The sequence below is a fragment of the Haliaeetus leucocephalus genome, unplaced genomic scaffold (genome assembly GCF_000737465.1).
Source record: "Haliaeetus leucocephalus isolate CR32 unplaced genomic scaffold, Haliaeetus_leucocephalus-4.0 Scaffold848, whole genome shotgun sequence".
Lineage (NCBI taxonomy): Eukaryota > Metazoa > Chordata > Aves > Accipitriformes > Accipitridae > Haliaeetus > Haliaeetus leucocephalus.
In genome coordinates, this window is record NW_010973284.1 from 17,214,246 (window position 1) to 17,229,004 (window position 14,759).

Consider the following 14,759-nt stretch of genomic DNA (forward strand, 5'->3'; position numbering starts at 1 on the left):
TCCATAGGAGATGGGAAGACATAAAATACAGCAGATGTTTTAACCAGTGATTTACAGTATAAATCAATTCTGTATCAACTTAAAAATCCATACCTCAACATCCCCAAAGTTTTACTTTTGGGCAAGGCATCCAATACATATTTAAGACTTCAAAATAAAGCCCCTAAGATGTACTCACCTGGTGTCCAACAACAGCTTTAGCAGTTTCAGCCATTTTTGCTAGGTTTTTAGCACACTCCACTTCTGTTAAAAAAAAATAAAAATCACAGTTACTGTTTACACTAATAGTTGTACCACATGCTAAATAAATGCTTTTTACATTTTTTGTCTAACAGATAGGCTACAGAGGGGCCCACCTTCACTTTGTTTCAGGCCTTTAATTACAGGAAATGTGCAACAGTTCTGTCCACTTCAGTGGAACAGCTACTAATTTAGAAATCACATTATTGACAGTCTGCAGCACAGAGGCCTGACAACAGATTTAATTTCATCATGACAAAGCTGATTAAATGCCAGAAAGAGCCACTCACCCAAGCTAAGCTTTTTCTCTACCCACGCGACTACATCCTTGGTATATTTTGACCATGCTTTAGCATAGGACAGAGCCGATTCAATTCCACTGTCATTTCTTAGGAGCATGCTATCAACCTCCTCGGCTCGAAGATGTCCTGAAAATAAAGCATCGAACACAAAGAAGTGAATTTTAGACATGACCACACACTGAGAGCAAAGCCAGTATTAGCCAACTGTGAATGCTTAAGCAGCTCTGATCTTGAGTTGGTCTTTAATGCTAGTTGATTCTAAACAGGACTGACAAGAGGTTTTAGAACAAATTAAAGGGTCACAGTATTTTACCTGAAGTAGTCATATGGTCAGCATAACTTTCTTAAAGAAAGTGACCCAACAAGTCACTAATAATATGATGACATAGAGAAGTGCTTCAGGCTGTGGTTCTTCCCCTCCGCCCCCGAAAAGCAGCCCAGGTTGGTCATTCACAAAAGCATACAATATCTGCAATAGCATATTTTTTTACAGTGAAGTTTTAATGGCAGCATAGGTGTAAAAAAGTGACCAAGCAACCTACTTAAAACATTTTAGAAGATGAAAACACAGATACAGAATGGTGTTTATTAATATTAATGACCTACCTTGAATATCATCCCTCTCATGCAGTGAGCCCCCAGATTCCACAGAAAGATTCTCAAAAGACTAGTGTACAAGAAACAAAACATTAAGTTAGCAAAGAAAAGCTCTCACTGGAACCGACAGCCTAACAAAATAAAAGGCATCATCTGCCCCTTTCTTTTTTTGCAGATAAAGCAACAAACTGTACTGTAACTCCCTCTCATCTAAGGCACAATACCTTCTAAGCTCCCATAGCTGTCAACTGAGACATAACAAATAGCAAGGAATCATTATATACCTTTAAATCAACAATCTTGAAAGGCTGTGATGAAAGAGTTAATTGTTTAACAAATCAGGTTAAGTGACCTCCAGATTTTTTTAGATCCCTGCCTATCTTTTAAAAAGCATTTCATACAGACCTAATGTCACATATACATATAACACACACCATTCTACAAGCCATTAGAATCCTGTATTTCTTCCTCAAGGGAATAAAGTTACCATTTCTCCTAAATTACTTGGTGTGCACTGTAGGCACAACAGCTGACTAGCAGCACTTGCCAATGAAGCCCTGACAATCAGTACAACCTGACAGAATTTAATCCAATAATAAAAGGAATTTAGCACAAGATTTCATCCCTACCTTTGTCCTCATGCTGCATGTTGCTACCCCTTTAACTGTGCAAGTTGAACTATTTGTAGGACTGTGCTGTAAACCAGGCTGCTGAACAAATTTAAATGAATAAAAAGCTTACCCAGTAACCACCACCTCCTTTAAAAAAAAACAAACTAACAAAACCCAACATAACCCTACATCATTTTAAATGAATAAACTACTCTTGAAAACTCAGAAGCAGAGAGCAAGCAGAAGACAAGGCCAAGAAATAGCTGCAAGGTGGCCTTAAGCTTTACAAGAACAGCTTGTTTCCATTTCAGACTTAGATGCCGTTTTATTTTCAGGCTTACAGCTAAAATAGAGCACACTAACAATGATGCAAGTAGTTCTTTTTTGTTTGTTTGTTTTCTTAAATGTAAATGGAAACTGATCATAAATCACACAAAAATCCTTCCATCATCATTGTTTACTTCACAGCAAAAGCAGCTTTCCATATACCAAAACATGCAAGGTATTAATCATCAATTACATTCAACAGAATCAAACTACAGTCTATGGAGCAGCTCCATTCCTAAGAAAGCAGAATACCAGTACAATTGCTGTTTAGTAAAAGAGAGTTTCAGTAAAATGGAAGGGCTTTTTCAGAACAGTTAGAAAATCCATCCAAAGCTATCTAACAACCAAACAGTAAAAAAAATAATCTGAATTTAGAGATGGATCAATATTTGGTTGCACAGAAAGCCTGAACATTCCTAGATTTAGGTATAAAGTATTATTGTCTTCAAGTAGATTTTAAAGTGGCATATAGTTGTTAGGGAAGAACAAGTAAGAGGAAAAACCCCATACTTTATATTAACTCAGGAGGCACTTAAAGTTCTGGTCCTAAAAATTATTTCCCATTCTAAAAGACTTAAATCATTTTAGTCCTGAGAACTGTCACTCCTTTCCAGTAGTTCAGGCACACAGTCTAGTTAGGGCAGCTAATCAATGCTCATTCATCCATCTATATTCACCCACTGTAAATATGTAATACCAGATTTTAAAAGCAAGTACATGGACAACCACTTTTACTTATGTCCTACAACTTAGTACCATAACTTGACCCATATAGCTTGCCCCCTCAAGCATCCAGTGACTCAACCCAGTGAGCCTAGCAAAAATAAAAAAACAGCCTGACTTCTAGACAGATTTCACTTCTCAACTTCAACCAGTCTCTTCTGCCTTTTTTCCCCCATTACTCAAGAACTCTCACCCTGACAGAGACAAATCTCTGCACACGTTTTGAAAATGTTATCCTTCTCCTTTATTATACTCTCAGATCTACATAGCATCAAATCACATCCAAATAGCTTGTTGAGTAATGAAAGGTCAGACATGCCTGTCTCGTCTCTTCCAATGTATTCTAAAGCTCTTCTGTTTTTAATTAAGAAATATCTTTGCTTCCACCTTGTACTTCTGGTTGTACTACAAGGGCTAAAATGAGAACAATTACATTTGCTAAGAGGGGGTATACATATCATTTAACTTAAGCTTCCAAGTGGAATGTCTGAACTAAAGAATGTAGACTCCCCTGCAGTCAAGAGAAGCAAGATCAGCCCCCACCCTCCTTAGAGCAAATCCTCAACAGCTTAGTTAGGGAGGTCCCCAACTTAACAGGCAATTAAAATATCTCTCCTTAATTAACCCTCAAAGCATTTACATGTTAAATTCTACCAAAATGTTATGCTCTAATATTTCTAAGATACAGCTAGCTGCTACATTCAACCACTGAATGTACACATCTACAGGAATGAAAAGTTAATATAGCTACTTCAGTATTTTGCATTTAACTCCTAACACTCAACACCTAGTTGGCCTCCAAATTGCTCTCTGAATTGCAAATCAAAGTGAAATGCTTCATCTGTTAAATGTGTATTTATTTGCCTGAATGAAAATGCACTTAAATTTAAGACAGATTTCCAAGAAATTGAACCATATCATCCTACCTGCTCTAAAATTTATAGTTGTTCCCTTCCACGTTAGGAAAAGCAAATTACACTACAAAAAAAGACTTTTAAATATAAGCTAGTGACTTCTGGAGCATCTAGAATAGAATTCCTTCTTCATCTCGCTATATTCTAATTTGCCCTTGGTCGTCCCCAACCCCCATGTTCAGAATGATCTTTTAGCCAGGCATTCACTTTCACAATACAATACATGGGACCATCTCATTCCAGGAACACGATGCTTTTGCATTGCAAAGCCATTACAAGATTAAAATGTTGGCAAATTCAGCATCTTCCTTCTGCTGGTGAACTGAATAGCTGAAATAGTATTTGTTCAAATCATCTCATTTAAGTTACATAAGATGCTGGCTTCTATGCTATTTTATTTCATACTTTTTATCAGCAACCTAATCATCTGATTCTAAGTCTGCTGGAACCAGTTTTCCAAGCAGCCTCCTTCCCCTCCATGTTGTTTGCAAAGATGAGTTTTGCTGCAGCTACAGAAGTAGAACTTCTGTGATCATCCATCTTTTTCACATGTGTGTTATCAAACATAGTGAAAATATAAAAAGACTACTCAGCTGTAGCTGCAGAGCATTACTATGATCAAGCCTGTGTCAAAGAATGTGAAGCCTTAAGTATATTTCAATGAAGCCTTTAAACAAACCCACAATCTAAAATTTTTAACCTCGCTACAATTTAGCTTGTCATACACACCAATTATCAATTGCATTTTCCTTGCATGTAACTTTTAATTTGACTTGATTTACTTGAAAGTCTGCTTCTAGATACACAAAAATTTATAACAGAATTTGGTACTGAGCATTTTTTAATCTCACCTTCAAAGTGTTTGAAGGGGAGTTTAAAACGCTAATGTTTTTCTTTGACTACCTATAAGTTGACAGTGCTATTTCAGCTCTCTTAGTGAATTGTTGTTGAAACAGCTACAGCACAAACTGGGCTCTGGAAGAAGAAAAGGTTATTTTGTTATGAATATTAGTCTTTAAAAGCCAAACAGAGGTCATTAAACCTTTAGCTTCTAGGTCTAACAGGTCTGTTTAACTACTCCAGCATGCAAATCATTCAAGTATCTTACTTTTAAGTATTTAGTTCTTTTCACTTTAACAATTTAAAAATCTGAAATACAATTACAGTAGGTTATCATTTACATATTTGAGTGCTAGCCCTGTTGAGTCATCACTAGCATTCAGAACTGAGAATACATTCAAGTATCCAAAACCCTGAATGCATTTTTTTCATGGGTTTAATCTTGTTTTAACACTCAGTGTCCCAGCCCCATGAAGCACAGAGTTTCAGTGGAAATGAAAATCTCCTTTAAAAGATATCATTCCACGCTCCAAGAGAACATGTTTAGCCTACCCGACTTCTCCGAGATACAGGAAGTCCCAATGACGAGCCATTGTCTACATCTCCCATAAGGAAGTCTGAAACACTGCCAGAAAAACAAAGAATTGTGTTACTTCATTACTTTACCTCACCAAGCAATTTCATAGCACAGAGAACAAAAATTCAGAGAGTGTTTCTAATATCCTTTAAAAGTTCTGCAAATAATTTTTAGAAGCAGTCTTATATTCCCTGCAATTTCTATACCATCATTTTCCTTGTTCAGAAAAAAACCCAAAACCCCAAAACACCCAAACAAAGCAGTAAACTTGTTCTGGATGTGATTAATTTAAATTAGTTTATCAGATAATATTTGTCCAAAAGAAAACTAAAGTTTTTGTTGTTGTTGTTGTTGTTTAATTCGATTCGGCTCCACTGAGCTCTTTAAAAACTCGTTCTGGATTCCAACTTACACGTTTCCAAAGGTGAATGCCAACGTTTCAATGGAAGAAAATATTTCACTGAAGAGTTCTCTCTTGTTTTCTTCGTTAACTTCTTTGAAGTTCACCGCTTAGGAAAAAAAATTAAAACCAATGGGTGAGAGATGGGGTCAATCAAGCAAGTTTACTAGGCCTAAAGACAAATTTGATACGCAAAGTCTCCTACAGAACATGCAACATTATACTTTTCTGAACAATTGAAAAAACACAGTTTTAAAGAAGATTAGTAATAAAGTAAACACTAAAGGAAAGAAATTAACACAATCCAGATGCTTCCCACAATGAAATCAGACTACCCTTTCACTTCCTCTATTTTCCCACTTAAGAAGCAGCTTTGTGTGGGAACATGATAGTAACGTGAGGGGAAGAGAGAAACAGTCATTTACTAGCAAGAGTCAAATCACACAGCAGCAGCAACACCCAAAGTTGCTCAGAAATGCAGTCAAGTATTTGAAAAACTGTTTCTTTTCTGGGCAGAAATTTCAGAATTCAGACCAGGAGCAGTAGTTTATGGGGGGTGTCCCCCCTGCGACTGTATGTGATCCTATGTATCCATCCCAAACACAGGATATCTGGCTTGAGTATAGGCAAACAGAAAGCCACCAAAAGGTAGTGTCCATTGCAAAACCCTTTAATTATTAGCTCCGCAGTCTGGCAAAAGCCGTTCAGTTTTGCCTGTTAAAAGTGGGGAAAAAACTGAGCGTAACCGTCGTCGTTCCAAAAATAGGAAGAGGAGTGTTCCTGGACAAACTATATGATTTAAACTGGTTATGAAGACAAGTATTTAGCCACTCAACACTGAGCTTTTAACATGCTTCCATGACAAACTGGAATAATGAGACAAGAAGAATGATTCATCCAGAGTTTCTATTAACAACTACTGGACAAGCAGGAGGAGAGAGAAAGGAAAAGGCAGAAAGCACATCCATTTTTGCCTGTTTCCAGCTTAACTTCTTGTTCGTTGGTAACTGGGAAATTTTTTGTAGAAAAGTCACATACATTCCTTTGTGCCAAAGCTGAGCCCTCTGGATGGAAGTTTTCCCAATTTTACATTGTGAGAAGCGACAATTTCACATTAGTATTTATTTTTTAAAAAGTTTAATTTTTTTAAGCAATCCAATATTATTAATTATCTAGATGCCTAAGTTACACTTATGTTCATCTGTTTCAGAGATACCGCAATGACACATACAGCTATTCACCCCTAATTCATCACTTTTTGCAAGAACTGTGACAATGTTAATTTATGTATACTCCTTACATTTCAAGTACAAGTATGGAAATAATAGACTGCAATCATTTCTAGAAGTAGCAAAAATTAAATCACATTAAATTGTTGCCCATTCTATACACATTTTCTTATCAAGGTAACAGACTTCAATCTTGAAAAGTATTCAAACTTCCTGCCAGGTGCCTAAACACTAATGGGTAACAAACAAAGAAAGTACAGTAATCTGCTGCCCCATTAGACTTCCTTTGTGAAAGGAAAAGTTTTTAACTAGTAAATTAACACAGTTGAATCCATTCCTTTTTATACAACATGACAACACACCTGATCAACATTTTTGTAACAACTATTTCTATACAAAGGTATTACAGAAAATACGTATTCTTCTCATGGGCTATTTTCACAATTACTTGCAAATCTGGAAGAACGTGTTGTAATAAGCTTACAGTAAAAAAAAAAAATCGCCACTTATTACAAAAATATTAACTGTCTCTGTTGCCACAGTTCCTTGCTAAATTAAGGCTTCTCCTACCTCCCCATTCTTCTACACTTCGCAATTACATAAAAAAATGCCTCTGGCACCTTTGTTTGACATAAGACTCAATAAAGCTCCACAGAATATAAATTTTTTTTTAACACCTTTGTAAATAGCAGTGGATTTCTTTATTTTTTTAAATTAAGGTTAGTTGAAAACTTCAGCTTTCCAGAGATAACACCGCTTATAAATCTAAACTTTGGATTCCAAATCATTAAGCAACAACAGTTACTATGAGATCTATTGATTACCAGCCACTAATGACTGGAAAAATCATTTGAGTGCCAGCACTAAATGCAAACTATTTCAAAATTAAAAGGAACCAACAAAAACTGTCTATACATTCAAAGCACTTACCACTGAGACATTCGTATATCCATTAGCTGCAGTGTCTTCAGAGAAAAAGCATTTCTTTCACTTTGTTAACGAGACATTAATATAGATAGCCTCTCCCTAAAGAAACGCTGTTTCACTCTGCCTTCCTGTTCCAGGAAGAGTTTTGTTAAGCTTTACACTTTATATACCAGAAAAATCTTTTCTTTTCAGGATCCATCACAAATGGAATACCAATATCAAGTTTTTCAGAATTACCCCTTCTCCCAAAAAAGGTTAGTCCAAGCTCTTAGTAATTCAGTGGAATACAAACAGCTTTCTTCTAGCTTACTACCACTGGAATGCTGATGTACTTAACATCAACTTTAAACCATGCACGCTCTTTCCCCAGGACATCCTGACTGCACACAATAGCTACTGACAACAATGAACTTTAGTAATCTTTCCAAGTCTGGAAAGGACAGCTATCTATCTATAGTTCTACAGATTTCAAAGCAAGTATACAACTTAACAACGCTTTTAAGTAAGAGTTTAGATGTCATGTAATGAACTTTAAAATAATCATATGATAGCAATACATTAAAATCTGGAATCCAGTACCTGAAACGCAAGCCTAGCTTGTATTAAAGTAGATGTGTATTTCCAAGGCTGGCAAAGCTGTCTTCAAATTGAGGTGGATTTGGCAACCTCATCAAAATGCTGCAAGACACTGCAAAGTTTCAACTCTTGGGTCATGCCATCAAAAGCTTTCTGAATCAAGCACAGAACAGGCTGGGGAACCACTAACAGCCATGGAAGTTTTGGAAGCCAGAATCCCAGAAGCTGAAGCAGTGCCTGAGGACATTTGAGCAATGCTTCTGAAACTGTGAAGAAGAGGCTGTCAGCTGTCAAGACCAAAGTGCAACCAGGGCCTTTAAAAGATGATGCTTAGACAGCTCACAGCGACCACAGCACACAAGCTTCTGCAATGCTCTCTTGTCCCCTTCCAGCCAAATCAAGACAGCACAGCCCAGAAAACCCAGGGGACACGGCCATGCTGGAGTCCACAGGAGTCCACTTGCTTCCTCCTTCCCCCTCCCCATAGACACATGCAGGACTGGCAGCAGCAAAGCTACCTTACCAGCTGCCTGCCTCGGCAAGTCTAAACTACACCAGCTTGCAGAATTTACTCTTTGCGGGTCAATTTTCTCATACCTAATAGACAGATACGGTAACTTCACCACCTATTTCCTTAGAAATAGATCTTCAATCCATACTTTACTAGCTGACTTTTAAGCAGAAAGCAACTGGCTGACTTCTTGGAACTGAATACCTTTACAACCAGTTTTCTGTCCTTAAACTCCCAACAACGCTTTCAAAAACCTTTCAGAACTATCTCAAAACCAAAAACACCACCCAAACAAACAAAAAAAACCAAGACCAAAACCCACTCCTTCTCCCAAAATGAAGACTTGTAATACTTGTTGTTATTACCTCTCATCTTTAAAAACGTGTAAAAAAAATGTGGGGAGCAACCTGAGTAAACAGCAGCAGTATACAGACTGGAAAGAGGCAGAAGAAGAGTATTCTTAGGATCTCACAGCTAGAGAGGATCAGTAGGCTGTCCAGGCCCCACTGTTGTACTTTTAGTTCTCTGTGCCATATAATTTCACCAGCCTGTGCTTACTACCAAGTCTGGCAGCCTCCCCAGCTTTAGCTGGATGCCAACAAGGCAAGTTTGAAGAACTGTTTCCTACTCCCTCCATAATAAATTTTGCTCTGAATTTACATCACAGATACACCAACAAAACTGAAATTACTTCACCTTGCTAGAGGTATTTAACTTCACTGCAGAACTGTTAGGAAAAAAACCCCAAACCTAAACAGGGAATTTCTACAAGATAAGTGCAATTTTCAGCTTTACCTGGATTTGCATTCATTCTAGTGATTCAATTTGCATTCAATCAAAAGGTGCAATTTAGAAAAAAACAAACCAGTACAAACTTGAATTCAGCATGGGATCAGGAAAACTGTGTACTCTGGGGCCATCAACTGTTTAAAGACACTGAGTGGGAAAATAACAACTATGATTATGATGGTGTGCCAGACTGGGAAGTGACTTCCAGAAACATGAGAGTAAACAGGTTCCAAGCAAGACACTTCAGGAAGTCTCAACTCTTCCAGATAATTTAAAAGACACTCTTTATGAAGCACTCAAGTAAGCATGTATAAGTAGTAGAGTCCAAGCAAAGAGGCCCAGTGAACCATGTCATGTCGAAGATATAACCAGAGAAATTAAGTTTCTTTTCCCCTACATTTTCCTGCAACCTCAGTTTAAAATGGTAAAAGTCTGACATTATCTGTTGTGCCAAATATCATTCTCTGTAGCAAGATTAAGGTAACATGCTATAGCTAGTTTTTCCTTCAATCTGTCCAAAGGAAAAGCATTAGACATCCAAAGCAGAACTACAAGCACATTCATATCATTCCCGCTGAAGGACCTGAGAAATGGCTGAGAGCCTTGAAGGAGGGGCACAAGCACTCTAATTTTTGCTAGCATTCAAAATATTCCCACTTACAGCAATTTAAAGGAGGTGGTCTGTCTGCACCGGACATTAGGTTTAAATCACAGTGCAACTTGTCACACTTGTAAGAATACTTCACAAGCCAGAGTCACTGACCATCACTGATTCCAAAGTTATTGTAACTGATTTCATTAAAGAGCAAATGCAGTTACTTGTCAAAAAAAAAACATTTGCCCCTACATGAAGTTCCATATACAAACTAGATTTGAAACCCTAGCACTATGCAAAGATTCAAAAAGGTCTTTCTAGAACCTAAACCAGTTATGCTTCTATTTCTGAAGGGGGTGGAGGGGGAGGAAATCACATGTAAATCCCAGCTTGTTTCTATTTCATCCTCTCCTAAATAAACATCAGAAATTTTCCGTGCAAGGTTAATCTTCTTCCTAGTCATAAATCTGACTACAGATACAGAGTGCTTCCATGTCTTTTTATAGCTCTGTCCTCCAGTGACAAGAAACAGATGAGTCAGATGAACTTTTCATAATGTCACATTAACACTGCCTGGGAAGACAAGAGGAAAAAGGATACTGGTTCTGTCCTACCAGCTCCTCACAATCTTGTCGCTTCCTGTTTATTCAAAAGTTACATTACTTCTAGTGACATAACCACAGCTGAAAACCTGTGAACACATGTGTTACCGACAGGCTACTGTAAGCAAACTTGAGGTCTGATATGCTTACAATTCACCACAACATGCTGTATTTTTAGTTCAGCTTCCTCAGTTCCAGCAGTCTTACACTTCAGTTTGAATACAAACACAGACCAGTATGAGCCTCACACAAAAAACAGTTGTAAAAACCAAACAGGTGCTAAAGACAAACTGCCTTCACATCTACCACAGGTTATGCTGGGGGGAGGTAGGCCCTTTTCATACAGCAAAGGTTTTGCTGTTCTCAGAGAAGTAGAAGTAGGACCAAAGTATTGCTCAGAAAGAGCTGATGCCCTGCAAGTCCCCATTTCCATCTCCAGCCACATAAGGAATACAATACGTGGCTGAGCAAACACTGATAGGCGTTACTGAAGTCTTGATAAGAAAGTACCTCTTTGTATCAAAGACTACAAATATTGAGGCAGGACTGACCAAGACCACCTTCTTTAGCATGATCCGGAGCTCCGTTTCCTTGCAATTAACTTGGGAACTCTGCAAGGCCAAGTCACACAGCACTGGATCACAGGAACAACGATTTGCCACAGAGCGAGTTTGTGTTTGCTGTAGGCACAGAACAACCAGACAGTTTACACCAACCTCTCTGTTCTAGGTCCAGAACATATGCTGCTTATGAGACAGATGAATAACTCAATCAGAAATTAGTGAAAATGCTATGAACAGCAACTGCATGCCATAACTTTTCATTCCATCAGAAAACACTTTTTATCTATTTATTCAAGCTGGAAGAATGCATTTGTATCAGATCTATGCACCATATCATCACTGTACTTCGGATACCGTAGCAGGAGCCCTGAAGCTAGATTTTCAGTACTGTCAAAGCACTGCCAATGAGAAAATTATTCACAAAGTAATGTAACCGAGAGGGGAGAAAGTAAAAACTTGAGCCCAGTTCCAGCTCAGAGACGAAGACTGTTACCATAACAAAAACAACTCCTTTCATGCCTTTTTTCTTTGAGAGGTTTCTCATCATACAAGATCATATTTAAGATAGTTCAAGTGAGCTATGGCTGAACACAGACTTTTCAGATGTACCTAAAGTATGGTCTTACAACTTGACCCACTTGAACACATCTGACAGAAAACTGGAAGACATAACTGTTCTGCTTTTGTTTCAAGTGGCATTCTTAAAACAATAGAGTGGAGTTACTTTCAAAATTCTGTAATTATACAATATGCACAGTGGTTTCTTAACAGTAGGAGTTTTTTTCATATCTAAAATAATGCAATCCCTCCATGACTGTAGCTCCTCATAAACTCAATATATTAACAGCGAGTGAACTGTACAATGCAAATGTTAGTGGGTAGCCTACTTCAAGTGCAAACATATTAACTATATGAACTAAAATCTGTTGGGGAGAAAGTTAGAAAGTATTTGTGAATATCTGTATTGCCAAGAAAAGGCTTAGTACTACAATTATTTCTTCTGCTAACTACCAAGGGAAATGAACGAAATCCTAAAATAACTATTCAAAGAACAGCTACTCATCAAACCAAGTAGAAACAGATATATACAAGAAAATGTATGAAACACCAAAGCATCTGCCCAGGGTTCAGTGCTATTGAAACTGTATGATGGAACAGTGACCACCAAGAAGAGAAAAAAAATATGTACAGCATCAAATTCAGAAGGCTGCGAGTGCTCTGGAGGAATGGATTATGTAATTCAACAAAGTGCTTAATTCTCCACTTCAGAAGTGGAGGGGTAGGAGGGAGAATATATAAATCTAGATCTGGAAAACTGGTTCAGCACTAGAACTACATAAAGTGACCTTGGACTTACCATACACTTTAAACCGAACACAAAAATTGACAAAAGGCCAACACAATTATGGAGTCAATCAACAATGTTACCATGTGAGACAAGGAAAGTAATTCTACTGTTTTACTCTGTAATGTTAAACTTGAACAGTACAAACAGTGATCAGTTTGGGACCCTGCATATCAAGAACAACCTTGATAAACTATGTAGTCCAAAGAGGATAGATATTATTGCAGTAGTTTTTGGAAAAATGATTTAGCAAAGGTTGATATAATTTGATTTACTTGCATACCTGAAGTCAGTTCTCCTCAATGTTTCTTAAATTAAAGAAAGAGCAGTTGAACATTGTCCTGCGTTCACTGAAATTAGGGGTGAGTGGAAGACACACAGTGATCTTACCATAGCACTTAAGCATGGAATCAGCTTGTCTAAGGTGGATGTAGAATTATGTTCACTAAACATTTAACCTGTTCTCATGTATAAATATCTGATTACCATTGTACACATGTACTTAACTCTTCCCAAGATCAACAAGACAAACAGTAACCTCTCAGGAATATCCTTGGCATTTCTACTGTTACGTACAATTCCCTAAAGCAAGTTCTCAAAAGTTGCAGTTATAATCCTGTGATCATTTCAAATACCAGGGACAGATCTATAGGAAACTACATGTAGCAGGAGGAAAATGCAAGGAGGGCTGCTAGTACCTGCCCAGATCAAGCAAACTGGCAAAACTATGTATCAATAGGAAGAATCCATAAGAAGCTTGCAAGAATCCAAGATATAGGAATCAGGCAGCTAAACACATTAGCATTTTAACTGATATTTCTACTTTACTGAATCAGCAGTGTATGTTCAGACATACTAAGATAATTAGGAAACAAGGGGAAAAACCCTAGAATAAGGAGAAAAACTAAATTATGCGTCTCTGAAGGAAGATGGTCCACATGACTAACACAGGCAAGAGGTGGAGGTTTAACCCTACTCAAAGCATTCTCCATGCCACATAGAAAAAACCTGTACTGGGTCCACAGTAATACACTCTACTTATTCCAGAGTAGGGAGAGCTGCAGTCAAAGCCTACACAAAAAAGAAACAGATATAGTTTATGGGGCTGGAGCAACTGTGTGCTTTATTTGCATTGATCTGACATGCAGAGAACTGCAGCAGCAAACGCCAGCAATAGAAAGTATTAATGTCTATGTCTGCAAGGCTTTTTTTTTTTTTTGGCTGTTGACACCTTTACCATGCTTATGATCTGTTTGTGGCATTTATAACTGTTAGGCCATTCAGATTTGGATTGCTCATTTAGTTATTTCTTCACTTGATGTAAATACACCACCAACCCTACAAATTTATAGAATTAAGCAAAGATTTTTGGCAAATCTCTAAGTGGATAAACATGAGGTTTATTATTCTGTGATACACTGGTAAAGAAAAGCTCAAGATCAAAAGCTTGTGCTTTTGGAATTCAGCGTGGTCTGCAGCTAGCTTCCTATACACAGAATTTTATTACATCAGCAGGAGAACATGATATCTAATATTACTTTTCACTTAGAGAAAGTATTTTTAGACAAGTGTTAAGGTAAAGGCAAAGAAACCCTGTTTCTCCTGTATACACAGAAACCTATCTGTAACTCCAAGGCAGAGTCAATCAAGTCACTAATTACAATTTTCCAAGAATATGAAAGGTAGTAATTCCTTACCTTTTACTTTTGCAATAACTGTTCCTGCAGCACTAAGAATATCAACTGAGTTTAGAGTCTGATGTTTATTTATCACTGCTTTTAAAACACGTAGCAACTCCCCCAGGCGTTCGTGTACTACCTGATGCAGGCCATCTTGATTTTCTGAAAAAAAGCAAAGGAGAAACTACATTAAAACAGTGAATTACACCTCATCACATTACAAACCACTTTGATGGTATTCAGCTGCACTTAAGTCTAGGCCATATGGAAGCTAGGCCTGCTTAGAACAAAGAAATTGTTAAAAAAAAAGTTATACTATCATTTGCCAACAATTTACCTGCAATGTTGTATGCCATTTACTAATTTCTCCCCAAAAGTCAAGCAAGTATACTTAAAAAAAAAGGGGGGGGGG

General features: G+C 37.5%; 1 protein-coding gene across 2 annotated transcripts in view; it reads right to left on the reverse strand.

Annotated features, from left to right (window-relative positions):
* The window catches only part of ARHGAP29 (Rho GTPase activating protein 29), a 50,778-nt gene that overhangs the window by 13,601 nt on the left and 22,418 nt on the right, over positions 1-14,759 (reverse strand). For both annotated transcript variants that reach the window (XM_010582661.1, XM_010582660.1), the window contains exons 2-7: positions 14,366-14,509; positions 5,544-5,640; positions 5,107-5,179; positions 1,149-1,209; positions 531-668; positions 179-243 (exon numbers count right to left, since the gene is read on the reverse strand). In XM_010582661.1, the coding sequence (XP_010580963.1) occupies positions 179-243; positions 531-668; positions 1,149-1,209; positions 5,107-5,179; positions 5,544-5,640; positions 14,366-14,509 (578 nt within the window). The remainder of the gene's footprint in view (positions 1-178; positions 244-530; positions 669-1,148; positions 1,210-5,106; positions 5,180-5,543; positions 5,641-14,365; positions 14,510-14,759) is intronic.